Source organism: Phascolarctos cinereus, unplaced genomic scaffold (assembly GCF_003287225.1).
Source record: "Phascolarctos cinereus isolate Bilbo 61053 unplaced genomic scaffold, phaCin_HiC Scaffold_3;HRSCAF=262, whole genome shotgun sequence".
Taxonomy (NCBI): domain Eukaryota; kingdom Metazoa; phylum Chordata; class Mammalia; order Diprotodontia; family Phascolarctidae; genus Phascolarctos; species Phascolarctos cinereus.
In genome coordinates, this window is record NW_027555736.1 from 68,947,838 (window position 1) to 68,967,085 (window position 19,248).

The 19,248-nt window shown below is 43.0% G+C and overlaps 1 protein-coding gene across 6 annotated transcripts in view; it reads right to left on the reverse strand.

Moving 5' to 3' along the window:
• Positions 1 to 317: 317 nt before the first annotated feature.
• ARHGAP22 (Rho GTPase activating protein 22) overlaps positions 318 to 19,248 on the reverse strand; it is a 353,201-nt gene continuing 334,270 nt past the window's right edge. For all 6 annotated transcript variants that reach the window (XM_078150900.1, XM_020997089.2, XM_020997096.2 and 3 more), the window contains 2 exons: positions 13,518 to 14,475; positions 318 to 1,081 (listed from right to left, as the gene is read on the reverse strand). In XM_078150900.1, the coding sequence (XP_078007026.1) occupies positions 853 to 1,081; positions 13,518 to 14,475 (1,187 nt within the window). In that variant the 3' untranslated portion in view covers positions 318 to 852. The remainder of the gene's footprint in view (positions 1,082 to 13,517; positions 14,476 to 19,248) is intronic.

Below are 19,248 nucleotides of genomic sequence, written 5' to 3' on the forward strand. Positions count from 1 at the left end.
AGATGCCTCCTAAGTCACCTGTCTCTGTGTCACCTGCTGTCACCATGTCAACCAATGTAAAGAATGTTAGGTAGGCTGGCAGCCAACCCACCAAGCCCAGTCTCTAAACATTTGCCACTTTGTTTTATTCAGAAAGGATGGGGAACCATCAGGTACTGAGACAGGAGAACTGGGCAAGAAGCCAAATTCTGCAGAATCAGGATCTGCACATTCAACTCCCCTGAAAAAAAAATTTTGTAAGTTAATTTTGGCAAAAAAGTACACACTGAGAATGACCCTGAAGAGTTAGAAGAAAAGACTCTGGCATTGAAACAACACATTTTTAAAGCAAATTTAATAAAGAATGCAAAATATCCACGTCCCACTTCATTCAATACAGGAAGCATGTGCGACCATGACAGAAGAGTTGAAGGGACTGCCTTCCTGGCTGCCAGGGGAATGCAATCAGAGGCTTTCCCCTTGGACGTCCTTCAGGCCATTGTGTAGAACCCTGGTCACCCGCCTAGTAAAGGTGCAGTAGAACAAGTTCAAATCCTGTAGTCATTGTGACGGCATGTGATGGTCCCTGGGACCCCGGAGAGGGGGAGCACCTCACGTCCCTTGGAAATAGCAATATTTATCTCTAACTTTCACGCATGGTCTTCAGTGATCCTTTACTTTCCCTGACAGCCCTGATACAATATATAGCATTACAGAAACCAGGACAACGACAGCAAGGGAGTAAGGGATTCCTTCAGTATTACTCATGATGCATGAGAGGACAATCAGATACCTAGGACAGCAGCTCTGCGGGAACAAGAAACCAGATCAAACAAAATGCAGAATTAAACTGGATTTTCTTTTTAGTTGCTTTTACTTTGGAACCTTTGTGCCTCTTGACCCAAGAGTTAAGGTGCCCAGAGTGGAAAAGAACTCTTCCATTTCCTTCTGTAGAAGCTGATTTCTTTTCTCAGCATCCTCACGTGCCCGCTCTGAGTTTCTCAATCTTATTTCCAGCATTGTGAATTTCTTCCTCTCTTGGTCTAAGTCTTCTTCTAACCGGGCCATCTGTTTCTTTAAGCTGGAACTGGCTTCTTCAATTCTTAAAACCAAGAGAAGAGACATGATTTTAGTTTTTGGCTATCCCAACAGAGTACAGATGCATTTTTGAATCCAAGGCTAAACCTCTTCTATTTGTCTTGGGGTTGGCTCACTGAAAAAGACCCTAGAGATGATGGGTAACTGAAGCTCTGCCACTACTACTTACTAATGCTCTGTGACTTGCTTGTGGCACTTTAGGCATTCAGTGACAGACCCTAGTATCATAATTATTTGTTTATAAGACTTATTTCCTCCTTAAAGGCAAGAACCCCATCTGCTTCATCTCTGTAACTTCCAAATACACAAAAGGAATCCCCATAAAAGTTGTTATCCAGCAGCTGCTTGAAAACCTGCAGGAAGGTGGAAACTCACCCCTTCTTAGGATGTCCCATTCCACTTTTGAGCAGCTGCAATTGTTGGGAAGCACTTCCTGATATCAAACTTAAAGTAGTCTCTTCACAATTCCCACTTACTACTCCTGGTTCTGCCATCTGGGACAAAAATGACAAGCCTAACCCTTCCTCCATGTGACAGCCCTTCAAATACTAGAAGACAGCTATTATCTCCCACCCAAGCCTTCGATTCTCAGGCTTACATGCCCAGTCCTTACAGCTGATCCTCAAAGGTCACCAACTCAAAGGCCTTCCCCGTCCTAGTGGACCTCTGCCAAGAACTGAACACAGTGCTCTGGAGGAAGTCTTAAAAGGGCAGAGTATAGTGAGAGCATGTCCTGGAAGCTATGCCTCTTTTAACTCAGCCCAAGACCCCATTAGTTTCTTGGCTACCATATCACACTGCTGGCCCTTACTGAGATTATGGTCTACTAAAAACCCCAGATCTTTTTCATACCTGTGTCCAGAGCTTAACACAGTACTTGGGGCACATAGTAGGTGTTTAAAAGTGCTTTTTGCTCAAATTATGCTTATCCATACCTTCCCTATCTTATACTTGTAAAATTGATGTTTTGGTGCTTAACTTTACACTTACCTTTGCTGAGTTGCACCTAACTGAATTTAGATTAAATTTCCTAGTCTATCATGACCTTTTTTGGAGCCTGACTCTATCATCTATTATGTTAGATTTCCCTCTCCACTTTGAATCATCTACAAATGTGATGAGCATGCCGTCTGTCTTTATCCAAATCACTGGCACAAATGTTAACTAGTCCATAGCTGAGCACAGACCTTTGGGGAACGCCACTAAAGACCTCCTGTCATACTGACAATGAACCATGAACAACTACTCTTTGAATCCTTCTATTTAGTTTAGAATTCATTGATTATATTTTTTGAAGCTGTAAATGGATATTTAATATGTTGATAACAATAACACTATGTAGTATGCCCACGCAGGTATCAGAAATCAATTTTTGGTCCCGAGCTGTGATTTCGTAGGTGTTAGGAACACATGATATAGAACCTGATAGTCAATAAAAATATTAAGGAGCTTCCTAGGACATTGAGATGTTAAGTGGTCCAAAAGTTAGTTGCATCTGATTATATTACTCTCTAATCCATTTCTCTCCATCTTCAGAAGAACAGTATGAGATACATTATCAAAAGCTTCTCTAAAATCTAGGTAAACTATAATCAGTCACAATATTCCTCCTTCCTTTACAAGTTACTGTCAAAAAACGATGTGCCTCATACCTTGTTCTTGAAGGCATGCTGGCTCCTTATAATCACTGAGTCCCTTTCTTAATGTTCACCATCCCTTTAAAGTTCTGTTCTAGTTTTCCAAGGAATCAAAGTCAAGATCACTGGCCTGTAGTTGACAACCTCTATTCTCTTCCCTTTTTTGAAAATCAGGACATTTGCCTTTCTCTAGTTCCGTGGTACATTTCCTATTTCCTGTCTTCTTTCAAATATCACTACAAGTGGCTCAAGCAACCACACCTACCAGTTCTTTCAGCACCCAAGGGATGAAGGTTCCTTCTCTGGGCCAGGTGAACTGAATTCATCCAGAGCAGCCAGGTGTTAACTTACCATCTCCTTAACTCATCTTGGGTATCTACTTCTAGAGAATCATTTCTGTTCTGACATTCCCAGTGTCCTGTACACAGCTGTACCCATTTTACAGATGAGGAGGGACTAAAGATTAGTGAAAGCTGTTAACTCATGCTTGTTCATACAGCGAGTCTAAGTGCCAGATCCTGGGACTCAGACCCAGACTTTTCCTTAATCCTAACTCCAATACTCTTTTCACAGCAATGTGCTGGCTGTCCTGATGAGGGTTAAAGTGTGGCATGGTAGGTAGAACACCTACCTGGTTTGGGGAGGGGCTTCTAGTCACATGATATTCTCATCTGTGAAGTAGGGGTGAGGATACCTATATTATAACTAATGTTACAGGGATACTGTATGGAAAAGATAACGTTTTGTAAACCCTAAAGGGTTGAGATTATACAGACAGGTAATACAATGATGATATGGCCATTAGATTCATTAGTACTACTGACTCAAAAGGAGCTTTGAGGTGAAGGGATCATAGGTTTAGAGCTGGAAGAGATTTTAGAGGTCACCTACTCCTCTCCCCTCACTGGACAGATGAAGAAACTTATGATCAGAAGGACTAAGTGACTTGAAGTAGAGACAGGATTCAAACCCAGGCTTTCTGGCTCTAAATCTAGGGAACTTTCCATTATACCACACTGGTTTTCAAAGGTTTTTTTTTTCCCTCACAACAACACTATGGAGCAGACAATGCAAGAATTATTATCCCCATTTTCCTGATGAGCAAACACCCTGAGTGAGATACAGTGTCTTGGTCACGGTCACGCAGCTAACAGATATCTGAAGTCTGATTCGCACCCAGGTTTCCTAATTCCAGGTCCAGTGTTCTACCCACTCTTCCATATTATATGTTTAAAGGAGAATCTAGTCCTGTTTGCTCAGAGTTGGTGGGGACCTCAGAACTATCTAATCCAAACCTTTACCTACAAACGATTCCCATTCCATTACACTCACTGAGTGGCCATTCTGGCCCCTTCCTTGAAGAGATGAAGTGAAGAGAAATTCATGAAACTAGAGGGCATAAAGTTATGCCACATGGGAAGGCAGCCCGGAGATTCTCCTCGGAAGGACAGAGGAGGAAGGTGGCAGGACTAGTTCCGTCATCTGCCTAATGACAATAAGAGACATCGCTTCATGGGGGCCTTGGTTGTCTCACCTTAAGAGTGCTCGTGGAGAACCTAAGTGAAAGAAGCCATCATGAAGTTCACTGGAGCCTCATGTACCAACCTTTGTGGTGGAGGACAGAACAGAGAGATTCCACAAGCTCCTCCAAACCAAGGCTGAAACTTGGCATACACTATGGCACTGTGTCTGTAATACGAACACAAGCATGGGAGAGGAAAGCAAAAATTGCTTGGAAAATACGGGTCAGGTTTAAGAAATTAAAGAGGCCAAAGGCTTGTTGATTACAAAGAAGCCTCACGCCTGCATTTCATGAATACTCTTTTTAAGAAGCAAATCAGAGGGCACTGGATGGGGTAAGCAATAACTACCATCATAAAAGTCAAACAGACTATAACTTATCAGACAGAAAATGACTGGCTACCAGTATGCAAGACACACCAGCGTAAGCTGTCTGTGTTCAGATCACTGACCAGTCACAACAAAGGTCGCTAGTGCTACCAAATTAAAAAGATAAAGAGGAGAAAGACAATATGTGGAACTGTAATACCCCAACTGACCAATTTAAGCCAACTGCTGCCCCTGAAACATGGAAAATATACAACAATAAAAGTACCGATTTTGAAGAATACTGTTCTTTGAATGTTTCACCAGTGTACAGCTGATGCTATCATAAGGAGGCCAAAAGAACCTAGAAATCACCTCAGTTCCCAATGGCTACCTTGCCAAGCAGAGATATGCAGCCAAAGGTCAACACTGCTTTGGTCAGGTAGGTTTTAAACAAGAGACCAAAAAGTAGATTTGCCACTGTTTCAGTAGCAATCTATTTTTATCACGAAACATGATGGAACAATTGCACTTGGACTTTGGTACTTCAGTACTTCAGGAAGTAGAAAGGATACTAGAGGGGAAAAGCAGTTGGATTTGATGAAATATATTCAGAAGAAATCCATACTAGAAGCAAAAAAAAAAATAAAAAATCAAGCTTCCTGGGGTAAATATTCAAGCTATCTCAATGAAGGGAAGATTCTGAAACGAAGGGAAAAGATCAAAATCTATTAATATTACCAGAAAAGACTTTCTAATGTCTCCAAAATATTTATGACAATCAATTAAGTACACATTGAGGCTATGCTTGATGAAAATATTAGAAAGAAACAGGCAGGCTGATTACTACAACAGAACATACAGTGCAGTCTCACAGTTGACTGAGGGGCTTAGAAAATACAGGATTCAACTCTGTTGATTCTGAAAATGCATTTGATTCCTTACAGTGAAACACAGCTAAAGGCTCTCTTGCATCAAGGTGTCTCCTAAGCATATGTTAAGACCATAACACATTCCTTGACAGATTAACCCATGAAGAAAACTTTGTTCATTGATTTTCTGATCATCAGAATGAAGCAGGATTTGAAATAAGGAGACGTGCTCACTAAAAGCATTCCCCACTGGCATGGCATCTTCTGCACAAAATCTAAATGGAACTTATATTTATAGAATCATTTATATGGTGGTATTCTCCAACTGCTACTGTTAGCAGTCAACATCATACTGTTCATATTGACCCTGGAACATTACAGGATCCCTCTACAGGTACCCAGATGAGATTGGCTTAGCAATCCACACAGGCAGACACAGTGGATGAAGAATGAGTACTGCCAAAATTATAAGTGGTAGCTGGATGGATCAAAGGATAACAGATTGAAGACTGGAGTGGACATTGGAGGCCATTTGATCCAACTCTTGCATTTTACAAATAAGGAAACTGAGGCCCAGAGAGGCCAATTATTTGCTCTGAGTCACAAAGCCAGTATCAGAGGCAAGGTTTGAACTCAAGTCTTTTTTATTACAAGTCCAGTGCCCTAGCTACTATGTGTTCATTAGCATAGACATCTTGGACAAGAACTGCAGATACACCATAAGCTGGCACCATGACTGAATAGGAGGCAGAAAAGTGGACTGGGTCACATCTGGGAGTCTGTGAAATGCTTTCAAGGACTTCAAGCAGCTCCTTGCCACAAAGACCCATTTTTTAAACTCTAATATTCTTTAGGTGATGCCACATGACTACAACTCATGGCAATCCACGATCCCAGAAGAATCAAGATTGCAGGTAACTCAAAGGAATAATTTGAGGCAGCTAGGTGGCACAATGGCTATAGAGTGATGGGCCTGGAGTCAGACTCATCTTCCTGAGTTCAAATCTGGGCTCAGACACTTTTAGCTGTATAATCCTGGACAAGTCACTTAATTCTGTTTGCCTCAGTTTCCTCATCTGTAAAATGAGCTGGAGAAGGAAATGGCAAACCACTCCAGTGTCTTTGCCAAGAAAACCCCAAATGGGGTCACAAAGAGTTGGACACAACTGAAACAACTGAGCAACAAAGGATAATGGAAAGAATCATGGCATAAGTAAGTTTTTGGCATTCTATCAATGCCACACGTGGTATAAAAATCAAGGATGAATAGAAAAAAGGAAGACAGAAAGCATATAGTGAGAGCAAGAAAAAACACAGGGAAATAGTCTGAGTTTTGTATTCTCTATGAAAGAGTAGAAGACACAGAGGAATATCTACAGCCCATCAGGTAGGCCATCAATGGAAGGTTAAAGGTAGGACATCCATAAGAATGCCACAGAATGAAAATGGGTTGTGCTCTGTTCCAATGGAGTCCTCACAACGGAGATCATGGTGCACCACCACCACCACATCAAAGCAGGACATAAGATTTGGATGTAGATACATATATTTTATGTACTATGTTATAGAAATATATGTAATATATAAATATATGTGAACATATATTTGGAAATATAGGGTGACAGAGAGAGGGACTTAAAAATCAGGTGACTTGTAATTCTGGTGGGGTAAATATTGTTGAACCACATCCAAGTTATTGATCGGGGGAAAGGTAAGATCCTACTAATCTGACCTAGGTGTACAGTATGAAAGGGAGTGGAAAATAGTTTTAAGGCCAACTTGGAGACTGGGTGCTCTAATTCTTGCATCAGATGATAAGGGCCTGGAGTCAAGTGGTAGGACTCCCCCGACATGTAAATATCCTCTCTACCTGCCTTCTACTGCTCAGGATACATTTCTTTTGTTCTTCTGCATCTCCATTAATGCTACCCTTGGGAGAAGGGTAGTGAGAGCAGGGTTAACATTAAATGGAGAAAGAGGCTGCCAAAGACAGTTCCTCTCTTCATTTGCCTTGATTGTTCTGAACCCAGAAATAGGGCAGCTATGAGTTCACCCTAGATAATTTGGTGAACAAGGCTGTTGCCACCCACATCTTAAGGACACCAGGTTAGGGCGACAGGACCTCAGGAGTCACTGAATCCAGCCCCTTCGTTTTACAGAGGAGGAGGAGGAGGTGCTGTGTCCCAGTGGAAAGAGTTAAAGAGTTTGGAGTTAAAGGGCCACCTCCAACAAGTACTACCTGTGTGGCTTTGGGCAAGTTACTTAACCTCTCTGGCCTCAATTTCCTCATCTGTGAAAATGAGAGGGTCTGATTAGATGGTATCTAAGAAGCGCTTTGCCCTCCGGATCTCTGACCCTATCTGGGCTGGATGCTCAGCTCCCAGCACTTTAGACTTCTCCAAGGTCATAAGGAGTAGCAGTATATCTAGAATTTAATTCCAGGTCCTCTGGCATGCCATGATGAGCTTGTGTGGTTTGGGGGAAAGCACTCTGTTTTTTAAAGGAATGATTCCATTTCCTCTGTGCTCTGGGCCAAAAGACACAGGCTCATTTTCAGGGCAGTTTCACCAAAGTTGTCTTTATTCTCCAATTGCTTGTCCTGCTTTCTTGCTCCCTTATCACCAGGTGATCAGAACACAATGAACAGCATTTTTCCTGGTCACTCCCAAGTCAGCGCATATTCTCTTTCTTCTAAGCCTGAATCAATTCCTCTGGGCCTGGAGACCAAGCTATTCCTATAGCTGCAAATGCCTCCCGCACACATACCAATTACACCGTAGACATCCACCCATCGTAGGCACAATCCTCCCACCACACACCTAAGATTCAGGTATGAACCTGAAGCACCTTATAATCATTACTCATTTCTAGCTCATTCACCCTTATCCTCAGATGTTGTTTTACAATTTAATAATGCTATTTAGCACTTTTCTTGCCTTTTATCTTGCCTCATAAGCCTCACCTCACACTACCTTAAGAGAAAATTGGCAAAGGTGGTTATTCTCCATTTAACTGACGGAGAAACAGAGTCAGGGGCAGGTGAAGCAGCTTGCTCAAAGTCTGTACCCAGTAAATATTTGGCAGAGCTCAGAGAGCTGTTAATTAATGCTACAGTGCTACAGGGCTGGCACTGGCACTGGCACATAGTTTCCCTATGCAAAGACCAGCCAATGTTTGGGGGGTGGGGCTGTGTTTGAGTCTAAGGGCCAAGAGTCCTTACACCCGATGCCAAGTTTCTCCGCTGAACTTCCTCACCCACAGTGACACATATTCCCTGAGGAGATACAACAGCTGTGCTGTATCTGTGTGGAGAGGGAAGAGAAAGGGGAAGCCTGGCCTGTGTATGCATGAGAGGTGAAGTCTACTCCATGGTTCTGCATTTGCTGACCCTGATAATCTGTCACCTATCCCGGCCCCTAATGTCAAGCCAGCATTTTAAGATCTTCTAGATGAAATCTTAAAGGAAAGGTTCTGTGCAGATGTGAGATGCAATTAGACTCTATTTTTTACCTGCATAAGCTAGGGGAAGGAGAAATGAAAGATCCAGGGTAAGGCATGACAACGTCAAGAACATGAAGAAATCACCCTTCTTTCTACCACCCCTTGCTGGATTCTTCTTTCTGCCTGGCCTTTGGGAGCAGAATCATTTGGCATAAACAGCTACCCAGGTTACTGGCAAACTAATTTCTCAGGCACTTGTCAGTATGGCCAGAGGGAGTGAGCAGTCATAAATGAGCTTACCTATTACTTTTCCACATTGTTTCTTATCCCCCACTCAGAAAATATATACCATACTCTGGTCCTCCTTCACCACTCCTCTTTAATTACGGGGGTGGGTTACAAAGATTCAGCTCATTTTTAATATGGTTAGAGCAGAATCGGCCTTATTCACTGTCTCCCACAAGTCAGGTCCTAAATGATACTGTGGATACCACAGGTTGTCCTTTGGTGGTCCATAATGACCCCTTAGTTTGACACATGAAGAGATTGCACTGAGCGAGGTAAAGTCATTTGCCTGAGGTCACATAGGTAACAGAGCTGGCATCTGAACTCGGCTGGCTCTCCATCCAGCATTCCTTTTTCTCTAGCTCTTTGTCCATGTGGTCCTTCTCTCTGCCCAGGGTCAGGGGTCACTGCTGGGGAACTGAGAAGATTTTAAGCTTGTTGGTAATTAATTTGACAATGTCTTTCTACCAACTTGCCATGCTCCGTGCTCCAAATATATGCCCCAAACAAGCCCTACATTCCTTTGCCTCCAATTTCCTCAGTAACTTCAGCACACTGCTCAGCGTTTTACTTTCCAGTCTATTTCCTGCCATCATTCTCCAGGACTTCAATACTCATGTTGATAATTCTGACCTCCTAGTCCCTAAACCTCCCAAACACTTTTTTTTTCCCACTTCCTTCTGATTTTAGTTATAACTACATGGTCACAATTTAGATTCTATTACCTCCAAGATTTTGAACTTCGAATTTTTACTCTCCCACCATAACCTTCCCTCTTTTCTTTTTTCTTATCTAAAAATCTTATTTCTTATTTTATTTTTTTATTTGTTTTTTGGCTAGGCAGTGGGGTTAAGTGACTTGCCCAGGGTCACACAGCTAGTGTTATGTGTCTGAGGCCGGATTCAAACTCAGGTCGGTGCTCTATCCGCTGCCCCTAAAATCTTCTTTCTTATCTAACCATGTAGATACACTGCCAAGGCTGTGCAACCAAACCAGCTAAACCAACTCTGAGCTTTCATTGTGATTTCTTGCTCCTTGAACCTCCTTATCCTCCGAGCTGCTCTCTGCCACTATAAAATGACATCCCTTCATAAGCTACCTTGGCTTTATTGGTTCATCAGTCACTTTAATAATTCATTGGCCATGGGGCAGTGAAGTGGTGTGGTGGATAGAGTCTTGGAGTCAGGAGGACGTGAGTTCAAATTTGGCCTCAGGCACCTGACACTTACTAGCTGTGTGACCCCGGGCAAGTCACTTAATCCTGACTGCCTCACCAAAAAAAGCAAAAACAAAATTCATTGGCCATCCCCCTAATCCTTTTTACCACTGGATCTGCTAATCTTCAATCTTGTGTAATTCCTAACATTGGTTTTTCTGCTCCTGCTCCTGGGCTGTTGAGAATCACCAAGGAAATTATTTAAAACAAACTGATTTCAAAGACTGGAAATTTACATTGCTTAACTTCAGCTGGGCTCTCACCCCTTCTCGGAAATCCTTCTACTTTATTCTTAATGACTTCTTACCTCATTTCCCACAGCTGCTGTTCCAAACCTTTTCATCTCTCATCAAGTCCCCAACTACCCTCCCATCTCTGCATTTACTGCAGATGACTTAGCCTCTCATTTCACTTAACACTTCTCCGAATCATTGCTTATTGTCTCCTTCCCTCTTTTATTAGAGGAAGAGGTATCTCTATTCTTAATTAACAATGATCCCCTTACTTGGGATTACTCTGATCCCATTTCTTGCAAACACAATCCAAGAGAAAGGATCCAGAAGGAGGAGATGGTCAGCATTGTCAAATTGTGTGGAGCTCAAGGACGATAAGGCCTAAAACACGAGATCTGGTGATTAAGAAGTCATTTTAAGTACAATGGTGAGGGAGGATAGGAGTCAGATTACAAAGGGTTGGGGAGTGAGTGAGTTGTAAGGAAATGGAGATGTGAGATACAGAGATTAATTTTATAAATTGTTTAGCCACAAGGGAGAAGCAAGCTATGGGGAGATTAACTAGATGGGGCAAACAAGGTCAAGGAAAATGAGTTTTTAGGATGGGAACCTTGAACATGTTTCTAGGCAGATGGGAAAGAACCATTGAAGTGGGAGAGCTAGAATGAGAGAAGAGAGATAGATGATTGATGGCTTGGATACTATCGACCTCATCCCCTCCCCTCTTCTTGGACACTCTCTTCTGCATTGGTTTCTGAGACTACACATTTTCCTGTTTCTCCTCCCTCTTTAATTGCATCTATATGTTTTCTGTTGGGTCATCTCTAAGGTTCTGTCGTAGACCCCTTCCTTTTCTTTCTATACTCTCCTTTGGCATCACCTAACACCTGCTCACAGACAACAGCTGTCCATTCTTTTTCTCTCTTCCCGACCTTCCTGAAGCATCATATTTATGTTGCTAAATGCCTACAAGCCTTCTGAATATCACTAACAGCTCATGCAACATATTCAAACAGACTACTCTGGGCGGTGTAGTGTAGAGTTAGGGACTTGGGAATCACTGAGCCCTTACTTTGAATCCTGTCTCTGACACTTATTAGCTGTGGACCCCCGACCAAGTCAATTAGCCTCTCTCTTTGCCTCAGCTTCCTCTTCTGTAAAACGAGAACGTTGGACTTGATGGCCTGTAAGATTCCTTCCAGTTATAAATTTGTGATCCTATACCAACCAAACTCATTGATTTTACTCAAATAGTATTCTCCCACTTGATTTTACTATCTATCAATGCACCACCATTCACCTGGTCTCCCAGGTACCAACTGTGATAGTATTATCAAACACCTTTCAGAACCAATCAGTTACCAAGGCCTATTATTTCTACCTACTTCTAAGATCTCTCTAGAGATCTCTCTGTTATCCATTGCTGCTACCCCATTAAAGGCCTCTCAGAGTTCAGAGGTCAATGTTCGGGGAGAAATTATTGGGGAAAAGGTTAAAATAATTCCTTGTTTCCAAGGAAAACCAATCCTTTATTTCTACAACATCAAGATGGCAACCTCATATCTCAAACTTTTAAAAATTCTCTACTACAGTTAATGATGATGATGATGACCCTGAACACTTAGCATTTAGGTGCTAAGGGTCTCAGACAAAAGTTGCAGAAAAGGAGTTGATCTGCATTGATAACAGTTTCCTCATTGGGAATTACCTTTATCGATGAAATAGTGGCATCAGCATCACCAGTACTCAGATTTTTACAGCCCTTATAGTTTCTAAAGCAATTTTTTTCATGACAGCCCCCTAAGGTCGGCAGGTAGAAGTTATCATTACCTCCATTTTACAACTGAGGAAACTGAAGTTAGTTATGAATTAGTCAATAGACATTTATTAAGCACCTACTATGTGCCGAGCACAGTGCTAAGCAGAGCCAAGACTCAAACCCTGTTCTTTTGATGCTCTCTCCAAGAAACCCTGACACTCACGTATCTCCAGTCACAACAAATGCCTTCCATCACACATCTTCTACAAAGAGACCCTAGAATATTGCCCATCTCCAACCTTTAAATATGCCAGCCTGCTCAGCATCCACAGGGAACTGGGATCTGCACTGGGCAGATTACCGTGCTCTATTGCCACGATGACCCAGAATAATAAGTCTGGAAGAAACTTGGAAGAGCCAGAGAGACCACTCCTTTGCCACTGGGCAGAACTCTATTTAAGCTAGCCCAGACATGAGACTCTATCCAGAGAAGACAGTTCCCAACCCCCATACTTCTAGAAATCTCCCTCAGGCACCTAAGAACATGAGACAGATGTTTTTATGATGATTTCAGTGTTCCGAATTTTCAGATCAAAGGTGTTCTAATAAACAAAAGCTATTATTCATTTAGCATTCATTCAGCAAATATTTACTGAGCTGGACTTGAAGGCATACCGCGCTCAGGGCAGATAGCTGCCTGAACAAATTATATGTGAACCTAAGTTTTTCTCTTACATATATGATAACACACACCAGGAAAAATCCTTGAAGTATGACTTCACTTAGTTTTTCTTCCCTGAGAATCTTTTCCCCTGGAAAATGGATAAGCTTCTGCCTTTTAGGGCCTAGCTATATGAAACATGGTGGTGGTGGGGAAGGAGTAGGGGTAGGTAATACTAGTGAGGGGACCTGGCACGCTCTTAGGTAGGTACAACTGCTTTCTGTTGTGTGCATGGACCCCAAAGAAACAAGACCTGGTAGGATGAGTCTAGTGATGAGGCTGGGGGCTTGATCCTTCAGAACCCAATTGCCTGTGTATGTTGGAAATACTCAAGCTAGTTAATTTCAACAACCAGAAGATTCTCAGGATCTGCATAAAAATAGTGCCATGATGCCGGGCTCAGAGCAACAGCGTCACGAGCATCCTTAGGCTCATGGGACAACATTTACCTTCTTAAACTAGTCTCATATTCAGTCCTTTGTTTGCTCAGTTCTGCCTTGAGCTCTGTGACCAGGCTCTGCAGGGCATGAGAGCACTGGGCAGAGTCCCTGGACATGCTGTTAAAATTGTTGCCCTCGCTGCCGCTGCCATTCAGGGTGCTGACACAGACTGCCAGCCTCTCAGAACTATCCCCCAGTTCTGCTAGTTTGATGTCGCTGCTGGCAGCTGGGGAGCCTTGAGGCGGCCATTCGAAGCGGGCTGAACTGCAGGGTGACGAGCCACTGGCGTGGCACACCGGGCAGTTGCTGACCGAGTCTACCACTGAGATCTCACAAGAGGAGGTGGACCATGCCATGCTGGCCACACTGTGTGCGCTTGTGGAAGGACTGCCCGAAGGAACGTTGTCATACGTGGAGAGTCTCTGGGGCAAGTTGGAGTCTTTAGCCCTGTCGCCAGATGAGGTCCGACGATGACCTCGGAGAGAGGACAAGCCATTCATGAGCCAGTTTCCGCTGCTGGGAAGGCTATTGATGTCCAAGGAAGAGCTAACTAGCTTTGGGCTCCCTGATTTGGCCCCTGGTTGCCGGAAGGAGTACTTCCAGTTAGGCAACGTTTGGACCTTCTTACTGGGACTGGTGGCAGTCTTGTTAGGGCAAGTCTGGGTACGCCGACTGATCCGCTCTTGGGTAGGCTTGGGAAGGGTCCCCACAGTGGCACTGTCCAGGGAGCCGGTCCTTTTAGAAGGCCCATCAGTCAGACCAGGGGTGTTGGTCTCTTTCCAGCCTTCCTCCACATGCTCCTCCAAGATCCATTCTGCTGCACTACGTGGAGTGGCAGACTTGACTTCTGGCTTGGGGGCCGGGGCATCACTGGGAGCATCGCTGGGGGCATCACTATGGGCAGCACTGAAGAGCTGACTGTGCTTACTAATCAGGATTGTCATGAGATGCTGGACGAGGGATGTACCTGCGAGGAAGCAGAGGGAAATCATGACACTTAGAGGTTCCCACCATGATGAGGAAGAGGTTACTGGTCCATCCTCTATAGAAATGGCCGGCAGAATGTAAACCAGGAAAACTAGACAAATATTTGGGAATTTCCAATCTGGAGATATATATGATTCATCCCTAGAAATGGCAGGTGAACTGCAAATCAGGAAAACCAGAGGAATGCTTCAAGATTTCCACCCTGAAAATTTATATGAGTGTGTGTGTATGTATACATATACACACACACACACGCAGTGTGCGTATGTGGATATATGTATATGTGTATATATACATATATATAGTGTGTATGTATACATGCTGTATCTATAGGTCTATATATGTCGATATGTATATATACTATATATGTATGTTCATGTACATATAGTTGTGAGTACATATATATACATATATAATATGTACATATATGTGTATCTATAAATATAATTATTGCTACAGCAATGAAGACATTCCCAAAGATTTGAAATTAAAGGTGAAGAAGTCATTTGGTTCTTGGCATCTCAAACCCCAGACCGTATGTGAGTATCTGCCATACTTCCGAATGCATAATGGTGATTTAAGCTTTACCAAGTAATACATAAAGGCTGGAATTTGGTTTGTTGGTTTTGATGAGGTCTCTCTTTTTAAAACTGTTATGTCCTGAATGGAAACTCCCAAGTTTTCCTCCAGCTTTGCTATAACTAGCACACATACACACACACCTTCACCATTCATTAGCCCCTCTGCAGAGCCATAACTTAGTGTAGAAACTCAGCATGACAGAAACAACAGAGTTTAGCACCTACTTTTTTGTAGTTGTCTTGGACCAGACCTGTGATTTCATCCACAACTCTGGGTAACAAGCCCCCTTTAACTCGGAAGGTTACTGCAACCTTCTCTGAAATCTATAGTACTGGTGACGAGCTGCCCCTGGGAACTGAGGGATGCAATGACTTTGCCCAAGGTCACGCCACTAGTATGAGTCAGAGGATGAACTGAACACAGGCCTTCCTGAATCTGAGATCAGCATTCTATCCACGATGCCAGGCTGCTTTTTAACCTCTCAGTGACTGCTTAGCAAGAATCAGACAGCAGTCTAGGATGAGCTCCCTCCAACATGGCCTTGCTCTCATGCCAGCCTTCCTTGTAATGTCCTAGAGTCCTTGACTCCCTCCCACTGTGTAATGTCTCCACAACCCCCTTCTGACCTCTCAAAGGAAGGGTATGTTTTATGCTGTTTGCACAATGAACAGTTTGTGGTACATGCCCTGGGTGCAGAAAGTCCTAGCGAAGGCTCTGCAAATCTCTAACTTATAGATGCCAAATGATTTGCCAGACTCACAGAGCCTGGGCTCTATGTGTATGTGTTAAGAGTTAGGGTTTACAGGAACTCTCTAAACTTTTACGCTGCACTTACAAGTCTGTGGTGGTAGAGGAAATGTTTCACTCCATATGTATAGCAATGAAATCATTGCCCTGATACTAAAAAACCCCTACTACATGTGTATATATACATATCACATGTGTATACACATGTGTGTAGTCTAAATGTATGTTGTATATGTTACCTCTTGGCAGCTGAATGTATAAAGACCACCTTCCCCCCAGTTTTCCAACCCAGGTGTCACTTTCAGCTCCTCACTCACTACCCATGATCCCTTACACCCAATCTATTGCCAAGGCCTGTTAATTTTGCATTTGCAATGTCTCTCAAATACACCTCCTTCCTCCGCTCTGATATTGCCACAGCCTTGGTACATAACCTTCATCACCTTGTGCCTGGACTGCTGCAATAGCCTGCTGGTTGCTCTGCCTGCCACAAATTTCTTATTCCAGTCTATCCTCCATTGAGTCACCAAAGGGATTTTACTAAAGTGCTGGTCCAACCACGTCACTCCCACACTCAATAAATTCCTGTGGCTCCCTATCACCTCTGAGATCAAATACAAAATTCTTTGTTTGGCATTCAGAGCCCTTCATAATCTAGCCCCTCCCACTATCTTTCCAGCCTTCCTTCTTACACCTTATGCTTCTTCACCCTTGTACGCTTGGATCAGGTGACATGGGCCTCCTGGCTGTCCCAGAAAGAAGACGTTCTGTGTCTTACTCTGGGTATTTTCTCTGGCTGTCCCTTGTGCCTGGAATGGTGTCCTGGCTTTCCTGGCTTCTTTCAAGTCCCAACTAAAATCCCGTCTTCTACAGGAAGTTTTTCCCACTATCCTTTTAATTCTAGTCTTCCCCCTGTTGATTATTTTCTATTTCTCCTATACATAGCTTGTCTGTACATATTTGCTTACCTGCTATCTCCTCCGTTGCACTGTGAGCTCCTTATGGGCAGGGACTGTCTTTTTGCCTTGTCTCTCCAGAACTTAGCATAGTGCCTGGCACACAGCAGGCACTTAATAAATGCTTACTGGCTGACTGTGCTTGTGGTGGGCCTGGTTCTGATGCTCTATGGATTGGCCAAGCTAGGGCCAACAGACACCAAGGGATCCTGGACCTCCCACCCCCAACCTTGTACTGAGCTAAATGATTTAAACCCTTTTATGTTTTTAGAATGAGTCATGCCCCAGACTTGGGCCCGTCCCCTGGGGCGGAACTGGTAGACATGTTTTTATAATATAATCACAAATAAAATTTCATGGAACTATATCAAAACCAACAGAGTCTACCTGTCCTCCTCCCATCCCTAAGCACTGCCATGATGAAGTCTATTCATACACAATCCACTCTGCATCCAGGTCCAATCCCACTCTTAGTTTGGCTGAGTTTTTAGCTGCTCAAATTTAGCTGAATAGTAAGGGTTGAGTAGAGGTGAAGAGTCACCGAGTAGAATTAAAACATCAGGGCTTCAAGATCATCTGGTTCAACCTTCTTGTTCTACAGATGATGAAAACAGACTCACAGAGTTGAAGACTTGTCCAATGACAGAGCTAGGACTAGAATCTGGGGGTCAGAGTCATATATTTGGAGCTGGAAGACGTCTTAGGAATCACGTCACCTAACCTCATTTCCACAGAAGTTAAGAAACATATCCCAGTTCACAAAGCTAGTTCTTGGCAGAGCTGGGAATAGAACCTGGGACTGGCTTCCTGACTCCCAGGTAAGAGCTCTTTTTCCTTCTCTTACTGTATGACCCTGGGCAAGTCACTTAATAACCTGTTTGCCTCAGTTTCTTCATCTGTAAAATGAGGCAGAGAAGAAAATGGCAAAGCACTTTAGTATCTTTGTCAAGAAAACCCCAAAACAGAGTCATGGGGAGTTGGACATAGCTGAAATGGCTGAACAACAACACATTCCTTTGGGAACATTGGGCAATCCAACTAGAGAAGGCAAGCATGTCTCCAGTGAAATCTTTCCAGTAGATAATTGTTTTTAAACTTTGGAAAACCAGCTTCAGAGGCAAGTGTGAAATTAGAAAATGCAATGTAAGTGAAATAAGGCATAAACACGTAAAAACCAGTGAGAGTCACAGACAGCAGATTAAAAAACATACCTACTAATGCTGTGGAAAAAAGGCTGACTTTGGGACCCTAGGACTGGAGTTCAAATTCCATCTCTGCCATTTACTACCAGTGTGACCGTGATCTCAGTGGGTCTCAGTTTCCTTATCTCTTAAAATGGTGGTAGTGGCGTGTTCAGGGGAGATTGTATTGGATGGCCTCCAAGGTCCTTTCCATCTCTAGGCAGGGGTGTCTGTGTGTGTGTGTGTGTGTGTGTGTGTGTGTGTGTGTGTGTGTGTGTGTGTGTGTACACATACAAAGTCAGATTACTGATACATGATTACTGAATTGGGCATTTTTGGCTAACTGCTCCTTTGTTGGATGGCAGTGTCAGCTGGGAAGAAGAAAAGGGAAGGTTTTTCTAGGAATGAGTGTGATGTAAATCCAAAAAATATAAATAAAACTTATTTTAAAAAGACAGAGGGGAACAAATGATTCATACAATGATCCTGACAGTCAAAGAGCTGCTTCATCTTCCAAAATAAGGTTTTGTTTTGGACGAAGATTCTCTTTTGGATTCTCATTCATATGGAACGTGTCCCATGTAGTGATTTCCCTGTGTCTAGTGCCTATACAATTATAAACAAGCCCTTGGAAACCAGGCTTCAGAGCAGATGACCTCAATACTTGGGTATCAGACTCACAGCAAAAATGTGGGCTCCAATCATTTTTCAAACCTTTGAAGAGAAAAGAAAATCTGTAGGATGTGAAGGGGGGCAGGTAGAGGATAAATCAGGAATGACAAACTAATAATTTTAGGTTTTTTAAAAGAGACATGAAGTATCTGAGGGAAATGTCATTGTTTCTTAATCAACAGCTGTAGGAACAGCCACACATAAAGCCCCTTTCTTCTGCAGCAGGCAGAGGCCCCACAAGCTTTAAAAACACCCACTTTTTTGCAGTCAACAAATTGTTTATGTACTTTTCCACTGGAGCTATTTGAAGTAGAAACATTCCACTTGCAACTGGAAAACAATGGTGGAATTTCACCTTTTTTTTTCAAAAAGGGAAGGGAATGAGAAAGGAATAAGCATTTACATAGTGCACACTATGTGTCAGGGATCATGATAAATGCTTAGCAAATACCATCTCATTTGATCCTCACAACAAGCCTGTGGGGTAAGTGCTGTTATTATCCCTATTTTACAGTTGAGGAGACTGAGGCAGGCACAGTGACTTGCCCAAGGTCACATAGCTAGTAAGTGTCTGAGGCCGGATTTGAACTCAGGTCTTCCTGACTCCAAGCCCAG